The sequence below is a fragment of the Anser anser genome (assembly GCF_964211835.1).
Source record: "Anser anser genome assembly, chromosome: 5".
Classification (NCBI taxonomy): Eukaryota; Metazoa; Chordata; class Aves; order Anseriformes; family Anatidae; genus Anser; species Anser anser.
In genome coordinates this window covers 5,946,227-5,971,631 of record NC_139725.1, presented here as the reverse complement: position 1 = coordinate 5,971,631, position 25,405 = coordinate 5,946,227, and the positions used below count along the sequence as shown (strand labels likewise).

Below are 25,405 nucleotides of genomic sequence, written 5' to 3'. Positions count from 1 at the left end.
GTCCTAACCATGGAGAAAGCCAGCCCAACATTTTTCCTCATCGGTTCCCCTGTGGGGTCCAACACTCTGCTGTGCAGGTGGGCAGTAGGTGGGGCAGCACTTCTTTCTAATGGCAGTAGTTGTGGCTTTGACGAATGCCAGCCTGTGCAGCCTGATGTCCTGTAAGGGAATGGAGCTGGTGCCTGCCTCTGCGGTAGAGTTTCGTCTGTGTTGAAAATCATTATTTCGTGGAGCGGATGCATACGAATAGGCTCTTCAAGACTTCATTCCCCAGGAATTCAGTTGTGTAGCTTTCAGTTTTTAACTTTGTTGGTCTGTCACTGGTTCAGTGATCAGCATCTGTCTGAAATACACCTAACAAAGCAGGAACTCCATAAGCACAGGATGTTTGTTTAGCATTGTGCTGATTTTGAGATACATTGTACGTGTTGGTCTTAACCATTCTAAAGAGAGCTGTTAAGAATGTAAAGTCCTAGATTTTAATAGGGAAGTTACATCCTCCATCATAAATCCATAAATCATCTAAGCTAAATTTAATAATTCTTTAGATAACTTGCATGCTTTTTTTTTTTCTTTTTTTTACTAACTAGTAGGGGTTTCATTTTAAAGATAGAATAAACCTTTCCTCTCTTAGCTTACAGCTAAGGGATAGGTTGATGGGAAAGGATTTTGGTAGCTCTTAATTAAAGAAATGGTAAACAGCTAAGTTGCATGATAGTGCTATGGGGCTTTGTACAATTAAGGTCAGGAAAATGTTGTATTCTTGAGCTGCCAGTGGCATTTGTTCTGTTTGAGCTATTCCTTTCAGTGCTTAGCACCAAAATATTCCTCATTTCCAGGGGACATCACAGTTCTTGACCTAGGACCGTGTTGTAGGCATTACAAATACAAATGTCTTTTTTGTTTTCATCACCTTTTTGGTACAGTTTATCTCTAAAGGGTGGTTAGAAAGTTGTTACAAAAATTGGTTGACTTCACCCTTCACTGGAGCAGGCTTGTTTTAAAAATAAAATGGGGGAATATCTCTGGGAGAGTGGAGAAGGGGAAAAAAAAAAAAAGAAAAAAAAACCACACATTTTTTTCCTGCAGTCTTGTGGTACCTGTAACATCAGTTCTGGTATAATCTTGGTTTTTGAAGGGTTTGACCTGAATCAGGCTTAGCTGAAATGTATAGAACCTTTTGTAAAGAGTCCTTCATAGTATAAGCCACTGCAGTGAAGTAGATGAAACAAAAGCTTGGCCAGAGTCTTAAAGAATTTAAAGAATCTGTTAGAAATCTGCTAAGAATCTTGCTGTCCATGTGGCGGGTCGACAGAAGTACAGTGTGGTTGAAGCACGTATCTCTGGTCTGATTCGAGGAGAAATAACTTCTGATGGGTACGAATAGCAGGGGAATACAAAGACAGTTTTTATCTGTATTTTCTGCAAATAATTTTTTTGTCTTTTATTTTGTTTGATTTGCTTGTTGCACGACTTAAAGCCGTGATGATTTACATTGACAGGGCACATCTAGTTCAGCGAAACTGTGTTTTAATGAGGATTGCTGTTTATGTAAGCCTCCTAGCAGAAACTCATTATTCATGATTTTTATCTTGCTGCTTGATATGCATACTAGCTGTTGCTGGAAGACAGCTTATCTCTTGGAGTCAACGCTAAGCCGGCTGTGTGTAAAAGCTGTAGAATACAGCAGAAATAATATGGAAAACTAACACACTTCTTGTGACGATCTGTTGTAAGATTATTTTAATACAGAGGCATAAAGATTGTGGTGAATATGGGAAGTAGTATAATGGTACCAAGCAAAACATTGGAATTGGAGGAATGTTAGATGTCGTTTTCTTGGAGGTGGCCTTAAGCAAAAGCAACCTTCCAGAATTTCTTCCCTTACATAAGTGAATGACGCTTCCTTTCAGGGGCCATTAAAGCAATTACTTAATGAGCAGCTGCACTTAAATAATTTATCTTGCTTGTCCAAGGAATAGCATTTCATAAGTGCTATTTACTGGTTAAGGGGGTAAAGTACAACTTAATTTTCCAAATGAAGTAAGGTCATTGAGCATTGTAACCATAAGCATTGTAATCATGGTACAGTGACCAATTTGCCAATTCTGTTGTTGTTGTGATATACTGAAGTAAACTGGGAATCCTCCAGATTGTGTGCTTTGTCAGTACTAGTATCCGTATGGTTTTCAGAACAATTTCTATTTTTCAGGGATTGAAGCTGGTTAAGTGTACAGAATTGCTTCAGAGCTGAAGTCCGTTAGGTACCTGAATACACCTTTTCCGTGTCTGAGGTTTAGTGGTGCAGAAAGAAACTAAGTAATTCTCTACCTACTGGTAAGAACTAGTAAGAAAAACGGATGGGTCTTTCAGAATGCTAAGGCTGTGAACTTAATTGTGTGGCTTCTCTTAACTTGGATCAAAAAATCTGTTCTCTTTCAGGATTTTCTGCTCTAGGCTTCTGAATTACATGTGCAACCTTGTAATTTGGTGGTGTATGGCTTAGTAGTTCTCTGCATATGATTTCTTACATGGTTTTCTAATGTTTCATTTCCTTTTCAGAGCTGCTGAATCTATTCCGAAGCCAAGGGTAGCCAAGCAGTACAAGGCAAGTGTTGCTTCTTTCAATGGACATCTGCTCTCGCGGTATGGCCCAGATATCCAGTAGCAATGGATTTAAACAGCGCTCGTCACCTTCTTTGGCAACAGCAAGGTCAAAAGATGTGGACAAAGAGGAGGCGTTGCAGATGGAAGCTGAGGCATTAGCTAAGATGCAGAAAGAAAGAGGTATAGCTGGTAACAAACAATCTTTTCATTCTGTAAGCAGCACCAGGCAAAAAGCACAGACACACAACAAACAGGACCACGATCTCATGGTGTTTCCAGAGTCTGATGCCAAGAGAATGGAAGATAAACTAAGTACCATTGACATAGAGAAGCTCACTCATGCTGAGCTAGAGAAACTGCTGCTGGATGACAGTTTTGAATCTAGTAAAGCCCCTACGTTACCAGTAACTCCTATTTTGAGCCCATCGCTGTCTTCACAATTTTATATTGGGCCTGCTGGTCAGAGAGGACAGTGGACACCTGGGATACCAGCACCTGTGACATGCACTTTACCTCCTATTTACCCCTCAGCTTCTTATACAAAACAGACTGGTGTATTTCAGAACGGATTCCATCCAAGTATGTCCTCCTATCACTCTAGAGAACCTCTTTATCTTGGTCTTCCAAGGCAGTCGCAATACATTTCATATCCGTTGGCAGCTACTACACCTTTCCATCCGCAAGGAAGCCTACCTATATATCCTCCAGTACTTACACCAGAAATGGCAAAAGTATTTGACAAAATTGCAAGCACCTCAGAGTTTCTGAAAAATGGGAAGTCAAGCACTGACTTAGAGATGACTGCTATAAAGTCTGCAGTTTCTGACCTCCCAGCCTCGGAAAGCTGCAGGGACATTAGTAAATTTGACTGGTTAGATTTGGATCCCCTAAGTAAACCAAAAGTGGATAGCGTGGAGACTTTATATAAGGCAGAGGGTGATGGAGAGATGGCTTCAAGTATGACAGCTGAAGATCCATGGGACGCTGTGCTGTTGGAAGAAAAGTTGTTAGTAACTTGTCATCTGGAAAGAAAAATTAATGGGAAATCTGCTGGAGCAACAGTTACAAGGAGCCAGTCCTTAAACATGCGAACGACTCAGCTTGCAAAGTTACAGGGCCAAACATCACAGGTGAGTAAACCAGTATTTTTAGGTAGTGGTATAATGGTAAAGATTAATCACAGTACTTAAAGACACTTCAAGTTCTGTTGTTAAGTATTACTGGGCTTGTGTGTCCAAATAATGTGATGTTACTGACATACGCATACTGACATTCAGAAAATTGAACGTTCCTACTAAACTAAGTCCAAAAGTAACTGGGATTATATGTAATTTTTCCAAATTTACCAGGGAAACTGCTGGTATTCAACACACTACAGAAAAGAAATAGCCTGTAGAGCAATGAAGTATTTAAATTACATAAATTCTTAAATTCATGAGTTAATCAGAAAAGGCTACAAAATAAAGATGGTGAGCTAGATGTTGAGAGCTTTCATCATGAGCAGGCTTTATCTCAGAGTTTGAATAGCGGGCTTTCCACCTTATATTTGAAGCTGTGTGGTTTTTTTGTTTGTTTGCTTGTTGTTGTTGTTAGCTTTGACTATACTGCCTTTGTTTTAAAACAGTTTTCTGCTCTCCCGTTATGACTTGCAATCTTTTGCGGGACCAGTGTAATTTTCTTTTGTAGGCATAAATCTTTCCTTTTGTGCAGGAATGCTGGAGGGATGGTAACCAAACCTTTTGGATGTGCTGTTGTTGAAGGTGGGATGCCTGATGGGGGCGGTTGGGTCAGAAACCCTGTAGTTCTGCGCTGGAAGAGGGAAGGCCTTCTTGGTGTGAGGTTGTTTGCCTTAAGCAGGGCAAAAAGGTCATCTCTGCTCTAGAATCGTGGTCATTTTCATTTAAATTTCAAGATAAAAATGTCAACACAACCTTTGGTTATAGCACTCTTCCTTTTGGACGATGAGCACGTGCAGTTTCTATTTAAACTATACAGCAGTGATAAATGCTCTAGCGATCATAACTTTGTAGGCTGTCTGTTCTGCTTCATTGTGCCCTCAAAAGTACGTCCTACCCTATTCCGGTAAGAGTCCAGTAAGTGACTGCAGATTACTTCATTTTTCTACATTTTTAAATTCCTGTTTTTGCGATAATTCCATCATAAAATAGGATGTAACTTTATAAAATATTAGTCACCTCACTAGAAAGTGAGTATGAATGCTTGTGCGTATTTTTATTATTTTTTTTGGTAGAGAGAGTACAGAGACTGAAGGAGAAGTCTTCAGTGGAAAAGTCTACACCCTGGCAAGGGTGGTGGTGGCAGGAGAAATCCCATTTGTAGAAACTGGCTGAAAGTAGGGGGCGGGGGTAAAAGGTTTGTTTGCCTTGGAGATTTAGGATTGCAGCTGTTTTGAATCTTATGTATTGTCTTTCTAAGTGTTTTTAGCAGACTGGGGACAAGCTGTAAAACCAACTGTTGCCAGTCAAGGTCATTTTCCAAACTGCTCCTTTATTTCCCACCCACCACCCCAAACGGGGCCGTTTCTTCCCCCCAGGAAAAGGAATATCCACTGGGCTGAAGCTTCATGTCTGAATTTCCATTGAGGTGAAATTGCTGGCTGCTGACTTGGAGTATTTCCTGTTTTTCTGGGCTAGTTGTCAGTATTCTGGCAAAAGTCTAATAGAAAGCCAGTGGAGAAAGACAAAAAAAAAAAAATAAACCTTTACCTTTTTTTTTTCTTTCCCTACGATCACATTTTTAAAATGATGTGTGTGAAGATCTCAGGTCTAAGCTTTTTGTTTTTTTTTTTTTGTCCCCCCTCAGTGTGAAGCTGGTATGTCTGAGCTGAGTTAGGCCAAGTGTTTGTTGGAGAGGCAGGAAGGCTTGGGCTCTGCAGCAGTTTGCTTCTTCAGTTTGTCCTGTTGTCCAGTGGTGGGTTTGTCCGTCTTCCAGGGATGTTCAGGTGGTTGTCATGTAACTTCTGACCGGAACGGTGCTTCTGAGGCGCTGTCTGTAGGAAGTAATATCGGAGTGATGGTTGCTGAATGAAATCTTTTTTCCACCAATTCCATTTTCCATAAATTCTTTCAAGAATGCAGGATTTAAAAGGGTCTTTCCTGTTCATCGGGTCCAATCCCATGCTGTTTACAAACATTATCCAGCTAATCAAATTCTCAAACTCTGCCTTCATGTGTTTTATTTTCCTCCTGCTACTTCTGATTTAAAGGCTGTTCCAAGCCCTCACTGTTTTTCAGTCATCTGATTTCCATCAGAAATACATTTATAACTAGTTCCTAGGAAATTTTCTTCTTAACAGGATGGAACAGCAGCAACTTGAGATGAAGATCCATTTTGGTGTCAACCCTTGCCCCTCGATGTCTTACAAGAAATTTCTGACAGCTTTCTTTGCAATCTCCTGTGTGGCAGCTTCTTTCCTGTTTTTTTTTCTTTTTGAAGATGGTTTATGGGAATTTTAATTCAGTGTATGAGACCACATGTACCTTAATGCCTTGTACAGTGGCATTAATAAACTCTCATCACTGGGAGAGGTGTCCTGCTTCATATATTTCTTGTGTTTGTTTTATTCATGACAGCATCACATGAGCATATATTGATCCTGTGGTCAGCTAATGTATCTGAATCTTGTTAAGCCAACATTGTGGTATAATAGTCCAGTTCTAGTCTGTATTATAAAGTTAGCTGGCGATAAAAGCTGTAAATTACCAGCAGGGCTGTTTCTGTCTCTTGTTTAATGACAAGCCCCTCAAATTGATATCCTTTCCACGTAACCTGTTGCTTTTGCTTGTCCTGTGCATCCTCACTTTTTCTAGTTTAAATAACTTTCCATCTGGTATAGTATGAAGCTGAGCTCTCTAGATAGGCCCTATTTTTCGCAATTCTCTTGTATTTTAACCCATTTCCTCCAGATATGTATTTTCTTCAAAGTATTTTCTGAAGTCTTGTATCCTAACTAGCCTGAATCACATTTTTCTTGCATCACCTTATAGTTTCACTGCTCCTTTAATCAAATCTACTAGTCAAAATTTCTAGTCATATATTTTGATTCCATCATGTACTTAATATCTTGAACCAATAGAAGGATTTGAGTTTTGCTTCGTATTTGATAAAGTATGTATGTATTTGGTATTTGCCCTTTAAATACTTCAGTGTTCATCTGTCTCCTTTCTGAAAGCAGAGGCATTTTGTCCTGGTTTAGATGTTGTCTTCTCTACCATTCCTAACCACAGGGTCTTTAAGCATTATATACTTGTGGGATCTAATTTAATTTGACTTTTGGTAGTTTACTGAATGGTGGGATTTTTTTTGAATGTTAAGAGAAATTGTATTTGCAGAGCACTTCTATTTTTGCAGGCTGTGCTGATAAGAGGCCTCTTGTTTAGTTTGGCCTGAAGTCCTACCTTACAAGTTATTTCCTGGTTGACTGATAGCTTTTGCACCTCTTAAATTTGCTCATCTGGAAGGTAAAGAAATTCACATCCTACTGGTAGCCCAAGAACCTAGTCACCCACCTAATGACTTCAGTGGGTTTTAACAAATTTCGTAGTTTATCAAAGCTTGTCCTCCTGAAATTATTTTCCAAGAAAATGATCAAAATCAAGTACTGAAATTTAACTAAAGAAGCAAGTGGGTATTTAATGCTCTTAAAGTAGGAGGTAATTCCCAACAAAGCATGTGTGATAACTTTAGATCTTTCTCCTCATCCAGATGTGCCCCTGAGGTGAACTGTGGATAACCAAATGAACTTTTTTTTTCTTTGCTCATTACGTTTGAATTTCTTTTTTTAAGGAATCTCCTTTTGTAGTGCTTTTATGCTCTGCTGTGGGTTGTCAAGTGCTTACTTGTAGTATCGCTTCTCACAGAAAATTTAACGTTTGTAACAGAAAATTTACCGCTCGTCTAGCGAGCTTCTGGATTTGAAAGTGGGGAGCTTTGTGCTGAGTCCTGCCCAGCAGTTCCTTGACTCTTTATCAAGGGTGTTTACCTTTCGCTTGGTGTGTTAGCTTCCTGTTTCCTTGTGGGGCTTTTTGTTGTTATTGTGTAATTGCATAAAGGGTACATGTGCTGGAAACAATAGCACAGGTTTGTCAGCGGGTCCTAACGCAGTTGGCCAGAAGCTATTTTTGTGTGCTAGAACTCATCTGCGATGTTAGGATGAAGCTTTCTAAACTTAAGGCCTGCTCCTGAATCTCTTTCCAGGCTTTGTAGCTTTCCTGCTCTTTATCGCTTGCCACAGTCTGGCTAATGCCCACTCACGTAGAATTTATCCTTTTGAACTGATCGGTGTTCATAAACCCAACCTTCCAGCTGGAATAACTAGATTGAAATGCAATTCAGATGATACATATTGGTTGTGTATATTATCCTGTTTAAGTGAATGCTATAGTACGTAAACATTGATTTGTTGGGCAAAACCCAGTGCTAAAATAAAAAGTGGCTACGGGTGGTCCAGGTGTGAGCCCTTTTCTCTGTCTGGCTTGACTCTGTCTGGTACCTGGTACGGTCTAATGAGATGCTAAGCTCATTTTGTCAGCTCATAATAAACAACCCATGTACTGGTTAAGTAGTTATTCACTATTTCAGCTAGTTAATTCCCTTCTAGATACTTCGTGGTTTACACTTTTGGGAGCAGCTGGTGGCTCATGGGGCATAAGGTATTAAAACAGCACTAATTTGATACCGCCAGAGGAGCTGTCAGTTTGCGTTCTGCATGCTGCTTCCTTCCAGGGTACGATTTACCTTTTCCTGCCTTGTAGGAGAAGGTGGCAGTAGTCAGAACTGGTGTGTAACAGTTCTTTGTGGGACTCCTTGCTGAAGGCTGAATGGCAGAAGCGGAGGAAAAACGTTTGCCTTCCTCATCACGTTCAGCGAAGTGTGGCCGAGTGCCTGTTGTAATTGCTCACTACTGAGGGCTCAGGAGCTGTTCTGCTTGCAACTTATTCTTAACTAGTATTGATACTGTCAAATAAATCAATTCCTTTCTTTAAGGAACTCTTTGGTTCAGTGAATCTTTACTTTTCAACTTGGTAATGACGCATGTTTTTCTCACTATGTAAATAGACAAAACTAATAATAAACCCCAGATATCTGAAATTCTGTCTGCTACATGTGACTCTGTAGGCTCTAGGAATATGTTTGCAGTTATTTAAATACTGTATTTTCTTTCAGTTGCAGAAAGACAATGGGACCACTGGCTTGCTGACAGAAAACGCACTTCTCCAAGAAATTGAAGGACAGAATCAAGAACTGTCAGCTTTTTCTCAAACAGTTATGAAGTAAGAAATTGATGAAATTAAATTAACTTTCGGAAAAAGAAGTTAAATAAATCATTATTACTTTTGTATTGGAAAAATTAAATTCAGTCAGAAGTTTTCAGTTTGAGAGGGCCAGTCCTAGGTTTTGGGGTTATTTTTGCTTGATGAAGCAGGTTTTTGGTATGTGTTTTTTTTTCCATTTGCTTGTTCCAGTTTTTCCTGTTTTTAGCATGGTTTTCAAAAATGCAACAAAATTCTTAAGGTGTTCAGTAGTATCAAGTTTTCTGAGTGATTTTTGTCTCCTTTTTATTCTTTTGGTCCTATGACCTTCTACAGTTGTAGATTTTCCTCTCATTTTTTTCCCTGTGTTTGTAATACTTTCTATTTTTACTCTCAAAATATTTTTTGTATCTGCATATATATCCTTCTTATATATTACTGTTTCTCAGTATAAGTTATTTGGAAAGAATTTGGTCTTTTTCTTTACTGATATACCTCAGCAAATCCTATTACTCAAATGGCTTTCTAAATCTTAAATACCCTTTTTTTGTTTGTTTGGTTGGTTGGTTTGTTTTTTTTCTTCCACAAGTGGAGCTCTTTAAGAAAAATCTGACAAAAACAAATACAAACCCTAAATTTGTTCCTGCTTTGATGGGGTAGTGGAATTTCTTAAATAAGATACCAAGGAAGATAAAAAGCAGTTAGCACAGTACTGTCTATTCATTACTAGGTGAACATGTTTTATGTTGTTTGTGTCGTAAAGAACAGCCTTTCCCCTAATTTAAGCCTCTTTGTCAAATTCCACGGCTTAATTTAAACTTCTGAGTAGTATCTAGACTTCCACAAATTTAACATGTAAAGAGTTTTTGTGGTCTTTTGTACATGAAAGAAATTACCCTGTTTTTTTTAAAAATTCAATTTTAGGCAAATGTTGTGGATTAGCTTTTTCAAAACTGTTTTAGAGCTAAGCTTCTACAGAATCTGGGTATGTCCTGTAAGCGTTGACCTATTAAGTATTTTAAGCTATATGAAAAATCTGCCTAATTAAAAACTATTTTTTTCCCCTCTAACTACTGACATATAATTATTGTGGGCAGTGTTCTGTTGAGAGTAGAAAAATTAAATGTTTTTGTGTATACAGTTTAGGTAAGAGCAATAGGCATTCTTTACTGCTTTGGCTTGTGGTTATCACAATGTTCTTTTGCTTTAGTCGTAAACTTGCCATTGCGATGCTTCATAAACTCTTTCTATTTACAGACTGAGGACCAAGTTTCCATATGCTAATCAGCAAACAAATCCAGGATATGTGCTGAGTCCAATCATGCTGCAAAGAAATATAAGTGGGGAGAGTGCCAGTATCAAGGTTTCTATAGAAATCCAAGGATTCCAGCAACCAGTAACTTTTACATGCGATGGTATGTTTCTACTTTTTGAACTGGAACTTGCTTGTAAGGCTTAGAATGGTGGGCTGAGACTGCATGCCCAGTCTAGGCCAGTGGCTTTCAGTTTTTATAATCCCTGGGTCTCAGGTGCGTGGATTGTCTGTGGGGAATGTGAAAAAGGTAATTGAAGAAAGAACCTGAATGTGGGTCACTGCCTCCATCTATCAGAAGATATTTAGAAGCTGACAAAACGAAGTAGTTTTTTTTTCAAAAAAAAAAAGTAAAACAGCTAAACAGGAGCGCAGTTCTATCCAAAACTAGGAATATTAAAACCAGCTTTTCTAGTGTTTGACCTAACAAACCAAATTACCTACTTAATGGTAATTTGGGGGGGTGGGCAGAGGGGAAATAAGCTCTTAACTTTCATCAAGTTTTTATTCAAATGTATGCTAGAATGCTGAAATAAAGCTATTTCAGGTTATCTGGAAATTCAGACAAATTGCTGTTGGGAATTGAGAATAAATACTGAAATTATGCTAGCTATCATGCAAGTTCAATATGTACTTATGAACATAAATACTAAAGTAATACTAGTTTGTTGTGCTGCAACTAGCTGGCCAAGTTCATGGGTAACCAAGCATATTATCTTGGAACGGAATTTTTGGGTTTGCCTTGTACAAAAAATCATATTCTGTGCAGTCAACACTGCATGGCCTGTCTGTATTAAGGCTGTAACCCTGGATGCCATCAACTTCGGGTAGCTCTTGGTGATAAAATAACTGCTACTACTAAACAACAAAAAAACACTGAGGGTCCTGCTGAAAAAATAAAATGCCTTTATATAGTGTTTTTAGGGAATATCGAAGCATTTAATATTTTTGGCAGATGATTTAAAGATGATCAGAAAATAGGTAGGGAGGTGTATGGAGCATTTTGTACTTAAACCTTCTGTGTTAAAACATATGACTTTTTTTTCCTGAGTGACAGTCAGTGGCTGTAAGGGAATAAATGTGGGGGCTGAGATTATTTCTTTTGCTCTGTGTTTGCTGGGTGGAAAGGAAAGACTACTTCCAAACCAGCATCTGACACCTTGTGTAAAAGCATTGGAGTTGCTGTTTGCAAAAGCTTGGTGATGCTTCCTGAGATCTGATCTGTACAATGTGGAAACTGCCTTAGACAGGTAGAAAGGGAAAAGAAAACTGTCAGTAGGACTTGCCTCTGCTACAGCTGACGTTCATTTCCTCAAAAGCAGAACAAATAGGAAAGTTCTGTCTTCAACTTTTAAGATCATGATTTTTAAACTTCTGTAAGCTTTGGCTTCACTTAATTGTGTGAAGTACTTGCTGAATAAGGCCATCTTATTAATAAAATAACACGCTTTTCTCATGTAAAAACTCCTGCAAAGCATGTTGCAAATTAGCTGGTTTCGTACTTTTAGTCAAATGACTACACTGTATCATAATTTAAATAGGATTGATTCATTTCTGGCAGGCTTTAGAATATACCTTTGTTTGCGGTAAAACGTGAAGATTTCAGACGATGAAATTCAGGAGAATATAAAAGCATAAGTCTTCTATGAGTATAAAAATAAATTTAAATAAAGAACAACTACAACCTGTTAGTGAACTATGCTTAAATTCATTTGCAATACACCTATATTTAACTTGTAGATGTAATTTCTTTGAACAGTGAGTTCCCCTGTTGAGCTTATAATAATGCAGGCACTTTGCTGGGTGCATGATGACTTGAGTGAAGTGGACATTGGCAGCTATATCCTGAAGGTCTGTGGCCAAGAAGAAGTTTTACAGAAGTAAGCAAACTCTTTTTCATTAATGTTTAACTTCGTACTTTTTCAAGGCACAGTAATTGGCAAGTATATTTTTAATGATTAAATGTGTGAGAGCAGAACTCTTCAAAATGTAGAAGACGCATGTTTTGCACAAAGATCAGAAGTCCTTAGAGTTGCTGTGGGATACAGCAAATTAGGTTCTTAACAGCTTCCTAGAAGTCTATTCTAATCTGCCATCTGTTGTGTTGACATCAGGGTTTTGTTTTTTTTTCAGATGCAGATTTCTAGATCTTTTCTGTAGATGAATGTTATAGTTTTCAGCTGCTCTTTAAATCCCAACAGTCAGGGGAAAAAAATCTGCTGGCAATTTCTAATCTGAAATAATCTGAATTCTTTCAAAACTAATGGCTTGCAAATCCCCATTGGTTTTCTGGATTAGAATATTTGCTTTCAGTGTTAACTGTAGTAGTTAAGACCTTTAGCAAAAATGTAGCTATCTGTAATAGTATACTAGAACTTCCACAGAAGTGAAAAACTGTATCAAGAAGTTTGATGTGAAGATTGATTTACCATTTTCTTATTGTGAACCCAACAGGTGGCCTTAAATATTCCACGTCAGATCCCTGAAAAACACTGAATATTTTTGGTGTAAATAACTATAGCTTTCATTTGTTTAACAGTAAGCACTGTGTAGGAAGCCATGAATATATTCAGAACTGTCGGAAATGGGATACAGAAATTAAACTGCAGCTCGTGACTCACAGCGTAATATGCAGAGGTCTGGCACGAACAGTAAGTACCTCCTAAAATGCAGCAGCAATATAAACCTTCAAGAGTATGGGAGTTTGTCAGAGTTGATGGATCTGAGGTGTAACTGTCTTGTTTAATTAACAAATAAGTAAATCTGTACGGTGTTGTAAATCGTATTCTCCTGTACTAAGAGTATGTGAAATATCCTCAATATCGATAATGTCTGTTATTGAGACCAAGTATTGTAACTGGAAAATGTGCGTGAGCACGTGGACTAAGCTTGAGGTCTGAAAGAGAAGTGGCAAACGTCAGCATTAAATCCAAGTTGAGAACAGTTTTTGAGTTCAGTTAGGTAGGTATCTGACCATCAAAGAGGGAACAAAGAGTACTTGATGCTTGTGGAGTTAGGCACTCCGTCGCTGTTTATCCGCTTTCCCCCCGTGTCAATGTGTACACCTTTCCTAGGCTACCAGTTAGTTATTTCTTTTTGTCTTTGAGAGACCACTTTGCGTCCTTCCCCTTCCGCAGGTATTAGTAATGAGATTTCTAAAACAGTATTAGAAATTACAGGAAGTTGGGAACTCGACTGAATATCTAATATCTTACTGCAGGAAGAAGATGACAGAACACCCATACACCTAACCAAACACCTCTACAAGGTAGAAAAGCCTTTCAGAGAACCTATTATAAGGTAATATTGTGTGGTTTTTTTCATTACCAAGTGCACTGCTGAATTTCTGTCTTGAGGTTATGTTACACTCTTGCAGTGGCATTCAACAATTACTATTTCTTGCAGGTGTTCTATTGAAGAGCTTCTTGAAGTCTATCATAAGCAAATTGAAATAGTTCTTAAAAATGAGGTAAGTTCTTTGTAAATTATTGCTGAACCAAAAGTAGCATGAGAACATTTACAGATAAGATAGTTGGAGGAAATAGACTTTCTTGTCTTGGGGAAACTAAAGACCTGAACAAGCTGTCAGATGAAATTTGGAATCATGGATTTTTGCATTGCTTTTCAGTTTTCTTTCTAGCTTTTCTTGCAAAGTAATCATTACCTAATCATCACAACTATCAATGTGTCTTCCAAGTCCTGGAATGCAAAACCTTTTCCTCAAAAATGCTGGAAGAGATTAATATAGGGAAAAAGGTCTGAGTCTTGACTGTCAGTTATTATTCATGAAGGGTATATTAGTAACAAAAATTTACACAAGTTAGCAGTAATACTTGTGCACAATGGGAGTTAGAAGTGAAGCATTTTTGGAACAGCGAAGCTGGTTATGCTTCATGTATATGAAGCATATTATTCTTATATAGCTTCTTATTCTGTGCTATTGAGTTAATTTAAAATACAATGTCAAAATCAGTGGCTATTTCACTGTATCACAAATAATCTAAAACAAGTTGATGTGAAATAATTTGGAGTAATTTCCCGAATGCAAAAGGTAGCTGAAGATGATAACCTACTTTGCTCATTTCTGGAAGGACTGTCTTAGTTTAACTCCTGAGAGTAATTTAACTTGGAGACTGAAACCTTAGATAGCTTCTTTAAGAAGTATGTTTCTTAACCAGTTTCTATAAGGAAGAGTCTTAAAATGAGTGCCTTGGTGGAAATGAAAAACATTGTGATGAAGTCTGTTTTATTGCCTTTCCAGGAGTGCAGGTTTCAACAAGCTTTTGTCTGCTATTTACATATCCCCTTAATACCATTCAATCGTAAGATTTTCTAATGCCTTTGGTGATTCACCACACTTTCAGGGGCAGTTTTGAACACAGTTTTGTTGTAGAATAATGAGATATTAGTGCTCCTTGAGATAGTGGTGTTTTTGTTGCTTTGCTCTTGCAGCTGCCTCAGCTTGGTTGTTTAACTGCAATTTCACAGGCTGAGATGAGGAATGCAAAACATCAGAATTCACACTTAGGTTCTGCTCTAACCACAGAGTATTTCTGAAGGTGGGAGATGGATCTTGTAGGTAATGACTAGGTCCAAATATCAGCAGTTACTGCATTTAATTTTAATGCTTCCTGAAATGAATTTATGTATGTATTCAGTAGCTGAATCTTGCTAATCAAAGTGAAGCAGGGTAAAAGTGAAGTCATCTGCAAATCACTTGTATTTAGCCTTTGATTTCACATCTATGGACATCTTAAAAGTGAGCTACTGTATTTTTATTAATTTGAGAGCATGTGAGGAAGATAACAGTGGAGACCTTGCTTTTCATATGCCTAACAGCTGTTATCTTCAAAGTGTTAGTTTTCGAAGTAGGCTTAAATATTACAATGTCTTCCAACTTTTATGGTTATTTTCAAACCAGGACGAAGTTAATTGTTGCCAGGTAACTGCCAATCCCATTTGTTTTTTTAATTCAAATGGCTGCTTTGCTATCCATTTGCAGAAATGTTGGAGGAGAGAGGGTGTGTGTGGGGGGGGGTATAGGGAAACAGTTTACATCTTAAGAAGAGAAGATTATACTAATTCCTCCTACTCTAACTGCTCAAAAGTGATTGTGAAAGGTCCCTATACTTTAAGCCTTTTAAAAGTAAAGAGATGTTATTTTGAAGACTTTGTTTATATTAAAAGAAAATCTAAGATTCTTTGGATTTAAATTAGGTATTTTTTTCTTCTCTCTGAAGAGGAGGAGGAAGGCAATATTAGGAGATTCCAGATAAGTGTGCAATCTCCCTTCCTTTCCTTCTCCAAGATGGCAGTTTGCCATTGCTTCATCTGTAAGAACTATTTAAGCTTTGTAATATGCAAGGCAATAGTTGTAACAAACATTTTTCAAACAATATGTTAAAGTGAAGTCAAAAAGATAAATGTTCCATTATGGAAGTTATACTGTAGTGTAAGTGTATCTTGAATCTACATGTTTAAGAGGGCTGAAATTGAAAAGCTCCTGCTTTAGCATGATTCCTTCCTCACACTAATTGAATATTTTTTAACTACGCTTTTTTTAAACGTCATGTGGGAATTTGAGTTTAGTATCTCATTAGACAACACTTACCTGCTCAGAACTTAATGGAAAAATGATTGGAAACCGCATGTTTCTGGGGACACCGTGTTAGAATGTGTACCAGTCCTGGATATATGACATTGCTAACTGAGCTACAAGAAAATTCTCAGTACTGAGGCTTTTTGTTTAATCACATTGTTACATCGTAGTTTCATGTAATTGAGATGTGGGTCTCATAATAAAATTGTCTTGGCAATTCATTTAAAAAAAAAGTTTAAAGAAACACTGGGTTGAACAATTGTGATCAGATCAATCTGTTCTTTCATACATTCCTTATCAGAACCAGCATAAAGCAGTAGATCAATTAATTAAGACTGTCAGAAAAATCTGTTCTACATTGGATGGTGTAGAGACTCCTGCAATAACGGAATCTGTAAAGAAGCTAAGGAGGGCTGTTAATCTTCCAAGGACTAAAAACACCGAGGTAAACTTTAACACTATAAGTTGCGTTCTGAGGTATGCTTTCTAACAGCAATGAATATTATTTCATAATCTTCAGTAGCTGCAAATATTGACAACAGTACAGTCAGGGTTATGGTTTTTTGGTGGTGGTGGTGGTGGTGATTTTTTTATTTGGTAACATCAGTTTATTTTAACAATTTGCTATTAATGCATTAATCACTTTGGTCTTGGAATCCTTTCTTGTTCCAAACAGCAGCTTTAACCTAGTTTTAAAGTCACAGCAGATGCTGTTAAATCTGACCAGGGAAACTGACAGCTAGCTCATGCTCTCTGAAATCAATGCAGTTACACTTAGATAAGGAATTCACATGTTGTATTTTTTGTGCAGTATTTATGTGAATAGTAACAACGTTTTAAAAACTCTAGCAGTCCATGTTCCTGGATTCCTGAACATATGGACAAAAATAAAATTTCTCCAGTAGTGCAGAATTTGATAAAACTGGCTTACCATGAGCAGGTAATTTGAGCAGAATTGGCCTCGCATCACTTTGTCAGAAAGTCATTAAAGCAAAAAGTATGCAAATAAAAAAGCTAAATAGCCTTGTAATGCCATTTCTGTTGTCTTGCTGTTGTATTAGAGAGAGTGGTGATTCCTGTGCTGTTCTATTTGCTTTTTTTGGCTTCATCAATGTACTGATATATTTGGAATACTGAGCTGAATTTTTGCAAAATGCACAGTCTGAATAAATATAGCTGTCACCAGCACTAAAATTCTTGCAGACGAATACAGGAAATTGGTGTAAAAGCTTAGGGAAATACAACATGTATTTCTCCAGTGTTTGTGTTTTTGGTAGGAGAAAACCATACAAATAATTAGACTGCATTGTAAAAATAACTTCCACAAGAAATGCTATCCCAGCAGAATTTGGAAAAAGTACCTCTTTATCAGTAAAAACCTTCAATTTTCTTGCGATGAAAACTGGCTTGAATGGCAATGTATACGAAGGATTGCTTTCAGAAACCTAGCTAAACCTTTTGTAAGATACTGTTTGTGTGTGTTTTTTCTTTAGTAATTGGTTTGTGGTTCAATGTTCTGGCCAAACATGTAAAAGAAAATAGTAGATTCTCAAGCAGAGAATTACATCTGTAGTGCTGTTCCACCAGTGTTTGGCATCCTGTCATCCAAAGTACTTGGATTACTTCAAGTATGGTGGAGACATGGCAGTTCTTCTGAGGGGGGAGAAAGATGCAATCCCCTTACCTGACACCCCTCTCCCCCCAGGTTTCTGGTTTTTTTGTGGTTTTTTTTTTTTTTCAGCAGAAATTTTTGACAGTTGAAACTTAATGTTGTCAAGGTGCTCAGTTAATGCACAGAAGGTGTAAGGAGAGCTTTCATTCTGCAAGTCAAGGAATTCATTACGTTTTGCTTTCAAATCACCAGCTCAGTTTTCATTAAAAGTTACAGTTTTATCAAAGTTGAATTTGGCAAGAAATCCTTTCTTATTTGAAGGGAGTAAGTTCCCATAATTTGTTTGTCACCTGTAGACTGCAGCAGTGTCCTTGTTGAGACTAGACATTGCTATGATACCATATCACGTTTAGACTTCCATTTTAGCAGACCAAGAAGCAGACACAACAGATAGTGGCAGTACTTACTCCTCAATTTCCTCAGGTTAACCTTTTTTTTTAAATTCAGAAAATTTATGGTAACTATGCATACAAAGATGCCTGAACAAATGCCACAAAACAGCTGTTAGACTTAAATTGTCGATAATGGAGCTACCGGCTTCTGCTTTCATCTACAACAGCCCTGAGTTTCCTCTTTATTCGGGGACGATAGAGTATCCTAAGCAATATTCCAACGTAGCTTGTCTTTTAAAAGTTCATAAAGGATGTCAGGATAGTTGTGACTTGACAAAACATGAGCTTTTGAACTTAGTGAGTAGTTACTACACGATGTGGAAATATTGACACTGCCTGTTAACTCTTGGGGAACTTAAATTGAATAAAAGGTATGGTGCGTAAACCCAGATATGGCCCTAATTGAGATGTTTTGTAATTTCTGGAGAAGATAGTTTTTAAGGGCAATGGAAAATGAGTATAGGTTTCTTGTTACTGAAATTTATTCTAACTTAATGTGTAGGTATCCTTAAAATGTGGCGATGACCCTAGCAAGAGTTCATCTGGTGAGTAAAGTTCTTCAATTTTATCTGAAAATTGCTCTAAGGTGGTTATTTTAGGCAGATACACATTAAAGGTAACTTATAAATTAGGTTCACTACAGCCTGAAAGCCCTCTGAAAGTGAGTATAGACCAGTTAACAAGAGCAGTTGAGGCCCTTCTGCAACTCCACATGAATTCATGTAGCAGCAGTTTGGCAGCGATTTCTCCGAAAGATAAGAGTACTAAGGAAGCATGGACTGCCACGGAACATCTCCAGTTCACAGTATTTGCTGCACATGGAATTTTTCCTGGTTGGGTAGCAAAGTAAGTAATTCATTAGTTGTAAAATTCATCCTTTTTATTTTATGGAGTTACTTTTTGTTTACTTCACTTTCTTTTCCTCGTCCAGTTATGAAAAATACTACTTGATTTGTTCTCTGACACATAATGGAAAAGATCTGTTCAAACCTGTTCAGTCCAAGAAGGTTGGCACATACAAGAACTTCTTCTACTTGATTAAATGGGATGAACTGTAAGTGATTTTAGAATGCTAATCGGCACCACCCCCCTCTGCAAAATACTTTGTTTTAGCTAATACCTACCTAGCTGGCTGCTGAATACACTAATTGAATCAGCTCTTGCTTCCAAAGTGTTGAAAGAACTGTGTAAGAGACTGGAGAGCAAAATGAGAAATATTATTCTGAATGGTATTTCGCCCTGTGTTTTAAAACTGGGAATGGAAATTCTGGACAAGCGCCCTGTGCTAATTTATTTATAGTATACAACTATAATGAGTTGGGAAGGTCATAGCATTCTTTGTAATGGGAACAGCTTGCACTGCTTAAAGAAGAAGGATGAATAAAGCTTGCTTTTAAGCAGTGCTCAGATTGTCTAAATGGGGAGGAAAAGCAGCTGACTTTTATTGACATTAATGCTGAATAGTTTTTTGTTCCAAATATGTCACAACAACTTCGTATCTAATTAATAAATCTAATTTAGGATTGTTTCTATAAAGAGATCAGATGCATAAGTGCTTAGAGTATCTGTCTATAGCATATGAGAATGTCTGGTTTGAGCTACTAAAGTTAGGTCTCTTTTTATGGGGCAGGGGAAAAGGGTAGAAAAGGAAGAAGCAGGGGCATGCAGAGAAAAAGGATGGCAGGTGATATCTGAGAGGGGAAAACGTCTTTCATTATCTATACACAAGTTACTCTTTTTGACTTTGTAGTTACCAGGCAGCCTGTCATAACTGAGGTGTCAGATGAGCTCCCATGTTTCCTTATTTCTCTTTTCCTGACTATTTTTAAAGGTCAGAAATGGACTCCAAGGAATACTCCAAAAGTCTACAGTGACAAATTATTTCAGGCCAGGAATGAAAGTTTCAGGTTCTGGAATACATGCCTCCAGAGAGTACTCTGGCCACTTTTTTTTTTTTCTGATATTGCAATGAATTAATTGTCAGGTCTTTTGTTGACAAGTGATAGTGTATTACAGTGAAAGATGTTAAACAGACTGCTTATAAGCTGCTTAGTACAATTGTGGTCTTTTATATTGTAACTGGCTTAGTAGCGTGCTGTGATACCGCACCAAAATGTAATTCAAAAAATTACAGAAAATCAAAGAACGCTTTAAGCAGTGAAAACACTGTAAACAACGATCTGAGTTGTCCAGTGGGGTGTATGCTCCTCAGCTGCTTTCAGTGTGGGTGCTGGGTTTGTACCATCTGGTGAATTTAAATTTCAGTAGTTCTTCAGAGATTAATACATTGGGACAGGAAACTGTTGTCAGCTGCCTCTTCAGTCAGATCTGAGAGATGAGGAGGCAGCTAACATGGAATTGTATGTGTCCTGGTAGTGAGTAGAGTGGGAAGACTGGTTATGCTGGACTGTGCAGTTCTGAGCAAGGAATGTGATTTAATAGACAAAGATTAAAGAGGGTTGTTCTACTGCATATTAAAAAGGTTGTTCTAAATCTATCTACAGTGCAGAATTGTAACTTGGTAGTTTTTATGAACTATTGGTGTGGGAGATAGTGGAGTGAAATATAATTGCACGGAAACATTTGTCCTTCAGTGTTAATTGCCTTTTTGAAAGCCAAAGGCAGCAACAGATTATATGGATGACAAGCCTGTAATTTACTAATAATTGTTTTTCCTTCTATGTCTGACTTACTTTAATACTTTTATTTTATAGAATAATTTTCCCCATCCAGATTTCACAACTGCCTTTGGAATCAGTCTTGTGTCTGACTTTGTTTGGAATTCTGAATCAAAGTAGTGGAAGTTCTCCTGATTCAAATAAGCAGAGAAAGGGCCCAGAAATGTTGGGTCAGGTTTCTCTACCTCTTTTCGATTTTAGGCGGTAAGTATGCAAAATATGGGTAAGTTTGTTAACATGATTTATTCTGTATAAAGTTTAGTACACCTAACTACAGAAACTGCTTCTCTGCTGCTGAATGTAGCAGGAAGTAACAAAGGTAAGAATCTTCAACTGTATCGTTATGGAAATAATATCTTCAGTTAAATTCAATTGGATGGCCCATAGTCACGTAGGCCAAAAGAGATCATGGTAGCAGCAACAGTTTGTAAGTATGCAGCAGCTGAGGATGCAAGCACACCACCACCACAAGTGGTCCTTTGAGGAATTAATTCACTGACATTTGGATCTGGATCTGTTGCTGCATAAGTCATATGCAGTTAAAGTATCTGCAGGTGTCACTGTCTGCTGAACTGAAAGCCTCCCTTCTACACTGAGAGCGCGTTGTCTTGATGGGTGGCATTTCATGAGTTCTGAAAGTATATCATATTGGCTAGAGATAGTTCAGTTGGCATTCATGTATATTTTAGCACATGAAGTGCAGGCAGCCACTTCTCAGCCAATTCATGAGCTACAGTGATAGAGAATGCAACTTGCAAAAGAAAGTATTGGCAGCGAGTGATGGATTCAGGAGGAATAGTGTCTAGTGCAATACAAAAGAGAACAGAATCCTGACAGCAGGTAACTAATGTACTGTCCTTCCATGTCACTAGGTAAGAGGGCCTTTTACCTTAAAACTGTATTAAGATAGGAAAGAATAACTCTTCATCCAGTTCTTTTTGTAAAGCTAAATATGGCGATGGCTCTGTGTTGTAACTAAAATACCTTTAATTCAAGGTTTGCAGTATTTCTAAGTACTATTATTCTTTAGAGGCATCTTTGCTTTGGCTGTAAAATAATCAATGCTGCATGTTTCATTAAGTTTACATATACAGGAGCAAAATCAGAGAATTAAATTCGATTAAATATCTTATCTTTTGCATGGATTGATTTTAATACTCTTAAATTTCTAAGCCCGTTCGTTAATAGGGTGGCAATAAATAAGCCAGCAAGAGAATGAAAATACTGTTCTAAAACACACGTATCTTTTAAAATACATGTATAGTTTCATAGCAGAAATGGCTCATTTTGCCTGTTAACCTATATGAGTAATAGAGATCACGGGATATTCTGAAGTGGTTCCTTTTGATTCAAAGCTGGGTTTCTTTAAAAAATAAAAATTAAAAATTCTGTTTAATCCTGTTACACTTCCGGAGTACTTCTAGTTTGAACTGATCTTTCTTCAGATGTGGTTGTTGGATCCTGTTAAACTTCTTATATCACTAAGAATGAAAAGCCTACTGTAATTTTCCTCAGATAATGTTCCTGCACTTTCCTGTTCCTTGAAACTTTCATCACTAAGTGATGAATATTCCAAAATGCTAATCATCTGATGAAGTGTGTGTGGAGTGGCTTAAAATATCTTTGCTTGTGGATGAGACAGAAGGCTATAGCAAGTGTATTAAACTGAGAAACTCTTAAAAAGAAGAAGCTGTTCAGCTACGCTTTGTGGCATGATCTAGTAATTTTTATTGGTGCCACAAACTCCCAGTTAATCAATATTTACATAAATAAAGAACTGTTCTTTAAAACATATGAATACCAAACCATTTCTTGAAATATACTGAAAGCTTGGCCATTGAGCGGTCTTTTGAGAGATGTTATTTTCATTTTTAAAGATGGACAGAAGTCTGCTGTGCTTAGGATTACAATGCTTCTTGATTTATGAAATACCTTAGTTGTGCCTCATTACAGTTGGAAACTACTAACATTGGAAATAAATTGGCAAATATCAATGTCACCTGATATGCCCTAGGAGAACCTAGTAATGTGGAAAGTCCAGGGAAGTGATAATTTCTGTAATATTCATATGCTTATATCTTTCTTCTGAGAGGGTAAGGAGGTTCTTGTGTTTAGTTTATTCCTCAGTGGCAAAAGTATTTGTTTTTTCTTTAAGAAGTTGAGAACGCTTCATTTAGCGGGGTCGACCATGTCAGCACCGAATTTTTCCTCTGCCTTTTTCAATAACAGATGTATGCAGGTTCAAGCATTCTAAGGGACTTAAAACATAAAACATGTCCAGTGAAAGGAAAAAATGGAAGTGACGCTTGATGGACGTGATCCCCTTTTTTAAGCTGATGTTATTTTAATAACTAATACTCCGTTGAAGTAAACAGATTTTGACACTAATACCTGTACATGCTTTTCCTCTCAGATTGCTAACTTGTGGGACAAAGCTCTTGCAACTCTGGACCTCATCGCATCCAAATCACGCATCAGGGATGGCCAGTAAGAAAGGAAATATGGAAAGAATAGTATTGCAGGTTATATATATGCTTCTGACCTGACTACATTTTGTGTGAATGTTGTGACTAACTCATACAAGAGTGGTAATAGATTGTTCTAGGGAGAGTGTAAATCTTTTCATATATGAAAGCCAGCATAGAATAGCGATTACTATCCTTTACGGGCAAGGGATAGAAAGCTGCATTAAATGTATACAACTCAGATATAGAATCACTATGTTGAAATTGGAGACATTGGAAATGCCTTAATAATACGTGCTATCAGTACTGGGAGAGAAAACCTTTGAAAAGCAATCTGTAGAAATGTGTGCTGAAAGGGGAGTTGTCTAGATCCAAGTAATAGCAATTCCAGTTTCTTCATAGAACATGAGTGCCTCTCATTCTCAATTCAGTGTCCAAATTTTGGTCCCAAGGGAAGGTACTTTGTTAGGCATGGCTTAGAACTCCCAAAATATGGTTAGAGTTGATGGTTTGATTGATACCACTGGGTATGTTTTTTAATAGTTCTGTGTTTACGCGAAGCTCTAAGCATCCTCATTTCACTTCAGAGGAGTACTCCGACTACTGGTTTGTACAACACCACAGTTGTCATACAGTTAAGGACCACAATTCTGTGGAATAATTGAGATGGGGGCAGGCAATATTCTGGAAGCAATACCTGAAAACTGTTACATGTGTAGAACTAAAGAATTCAGATGCCTAAACACTTGATGCTGCTGGAAAGGGGAGCTTTCTGCACTGTTCTTAAGAACTTTTTTTTTTTAGGTTGACTTTCCATCCCATGCTTTTGATATTGAATATAAAATTCCTCAGGCTGCAAAGACTACTGTGCAACATTCCATAGAAACATTGGAAAAACCACTGAGAGAACGTCTCCTCGCCATTCTCTCTAAGGATAACACCATTGGGTATGTTCACCTCTTTGTAGCTATGATCGCTTTGTACATGACAATTGTACATCTAGGGTGTGGAATATTAATTGATGCTTAAGCTTCTTTAATGTGCTTCTAGTATATTTTGAAGACCTGTGGAGATTTAAACGAGATTGTATGAAACCTGCAAAATAATGGTGCTGACTTAATAAATTCACTTGTGTTTTCTCTGGCCAGTGCCATAATATTCTCCTGTTAGAAAACTGCTACTCTGCCTGGCTGCTGTATATGCCTATTCCTGCTTGATATTTCTTCAGTTACAAGGAGCAGTGACAATTTCAGCAGTTCATATGCCATGAAAGCATTTCTGGCAGGCTATCCTAGTCATCTGCACTGAACTAGCACGAACATTTTGGTTTATTTCAGATTACACTAAAACCTATTCTTGTCCTCTGAAATTTATAACTTTGAACAACTGTTTCCATAACATTTGAGTCTTGTTTTGCACCTGTTATAGATTTTTATGGAGGAAATAGCCATTTTACATGTCATTCTATTTTGTGTGCAAGGTTATCTGTACGTATACTGTGACCAGTAGCACTGGGGATATGTGGGTGATGTTCTGTAACTTGCGTTATAAACTAAAATGCTTTTGTCTGCAGGCTGTCAAAAGAAGATAAAGAATTTTTATGGGAGAAGAGACATTATTGTCATACTCATACTAATAGCTTACCAAAAATACTGGCCAGTGCCCCTCACTGGGACTGGGCAAGTCTTCCAGAAATATATTCATTACTTCAGCAGTGGCCTCCTTTATCACCCTTAGCTGCACTGGAACTACTTGATTCAAAGTAAGAAAACAAAGTAAAGTTTTGTGTGTGTCAGACAAATGACTTTTCTTCAGTAGAAGATAAGCTAAATAAATAAATAAAAATAAATAATAATAAATAATAAATAAAATTTCTCATACCTAACTTTATTCCGACAGGCTTAACCAAGTCATGTAGTCAAAGACTAACAGTTACGGTTAGGATTCTGAAATGTAATTTGTAACAGAAAGCAAGGTATATAGCAAAGCTATCAAGACTGAAATTTTGAGAGGTCGGTATGCTTGTCTTAAACACATGTGTTTGTGTCTTACGTAATGCCTTTGAAGCATCTGAAACCTGTAGGTCCTTTATCGAGCTGTTACAGACTTTATATTGATTCTTTTCTATCTAGCTAATCTTAAAAAAGGAAGTAAGTCCTACACAAACAGAACAAACTTAATGTGGATTTGTGATGACTTTCTAGGTTTGCTGATCAGGAAGTGCGAAATACAGCTATGAATTGGATAGAGACATTAAGTGATGATGAATTAACAGATTTCCTCCCTCAATTTGTGCAGGTAAGATTTACTGTTTACGCTGAAGTTTGAATTTTTTGCTCTTGAAAATCTGAAGGAGTCCCTGACTAGTAGTCATGGAAATGCAATTGCATACCTCTATACTTAATAAC

General features: G+C 37.4%; 1 protein-coding gene across 4 annotated transcripts in view; it reads left to right on the top strand.

The window, feature by feature from the left end:
* PIK3C2A (phosphatidylinositol-4-phosphate 3-kinase catalytic subunit type 2 alpha) overlaps window positions 1-25,405 on the top strand; it is a 49,633-nt gene that overhangs the window by 9,352 nt on the left and 14,876 nt on the right. For 3 of the 4 annotated variants that reach the window (XM_083839608.1, XM_083839611.1, XM_083839609.1), the window contains exons 2-17: window positions 2,563-3,737; window positions 8,800-8,900; window positions 10,137-10,294; window positions 11,951-12,071; window positions 12,731-12,842; window positions 13,412-13,491; window positions 13,597-13,660; window positions 16,092-16,235; window positions 18,357-18,399; window positions 18,487-18,700; window positions 18,786-18,908; window positions 20,569-20,736; window positions 22,946-23,054; window positions 23,802-23,944; window positions 24,571-24,759; window positions 25,202-25,295. In XM_083839608.1, the coding sequence (XP_083695734.1) occupies window positions 2,628-3,737; window positions 8,800-8,900; window positions 10,137-10,294; window positions 11,951-12,071; window positions 12,731-12,842; window positions 13,412-13,491; window positions 13,597-13,660; window positions 16,092-16,235; window positions 18,357-18,399; window positions 18,487-18,700; window positions 18,786-18,908; window positions 20,569-20,736; window positions 22,946-23,054; window positions 23,802-23,944; window positions 24,571-24,759; window positions 25,202-25,295 (2,973 nt within the window). In that variant the 5' untranslated portion in view covers window positions 2,563-2,627. Of the gene's footprint in view, window positions 1-2,212; window positions 2,338-2,562; window positions 3,738-8,799; window positions 8,901-10,136; window positions 10,295-11,950; window positions 12,072-12,730; window positions 12,843-13,411; window positions 13,492-13,596; window positions 13,661-16,091; window positions 16,236-18,356; window positions 18,400-18,486; window positions 18,701-18,785; window positions 18,909-20,568; window positions 20,737-22,945; window positions 23,055-23,801; window positions 23,945-24,570; window positions 24,760-25,201; window positions 25,296-25,405 lie in introns of those variants that run through there. The other variant, XM_083839610.1, reaches the window with a different exon arrangement.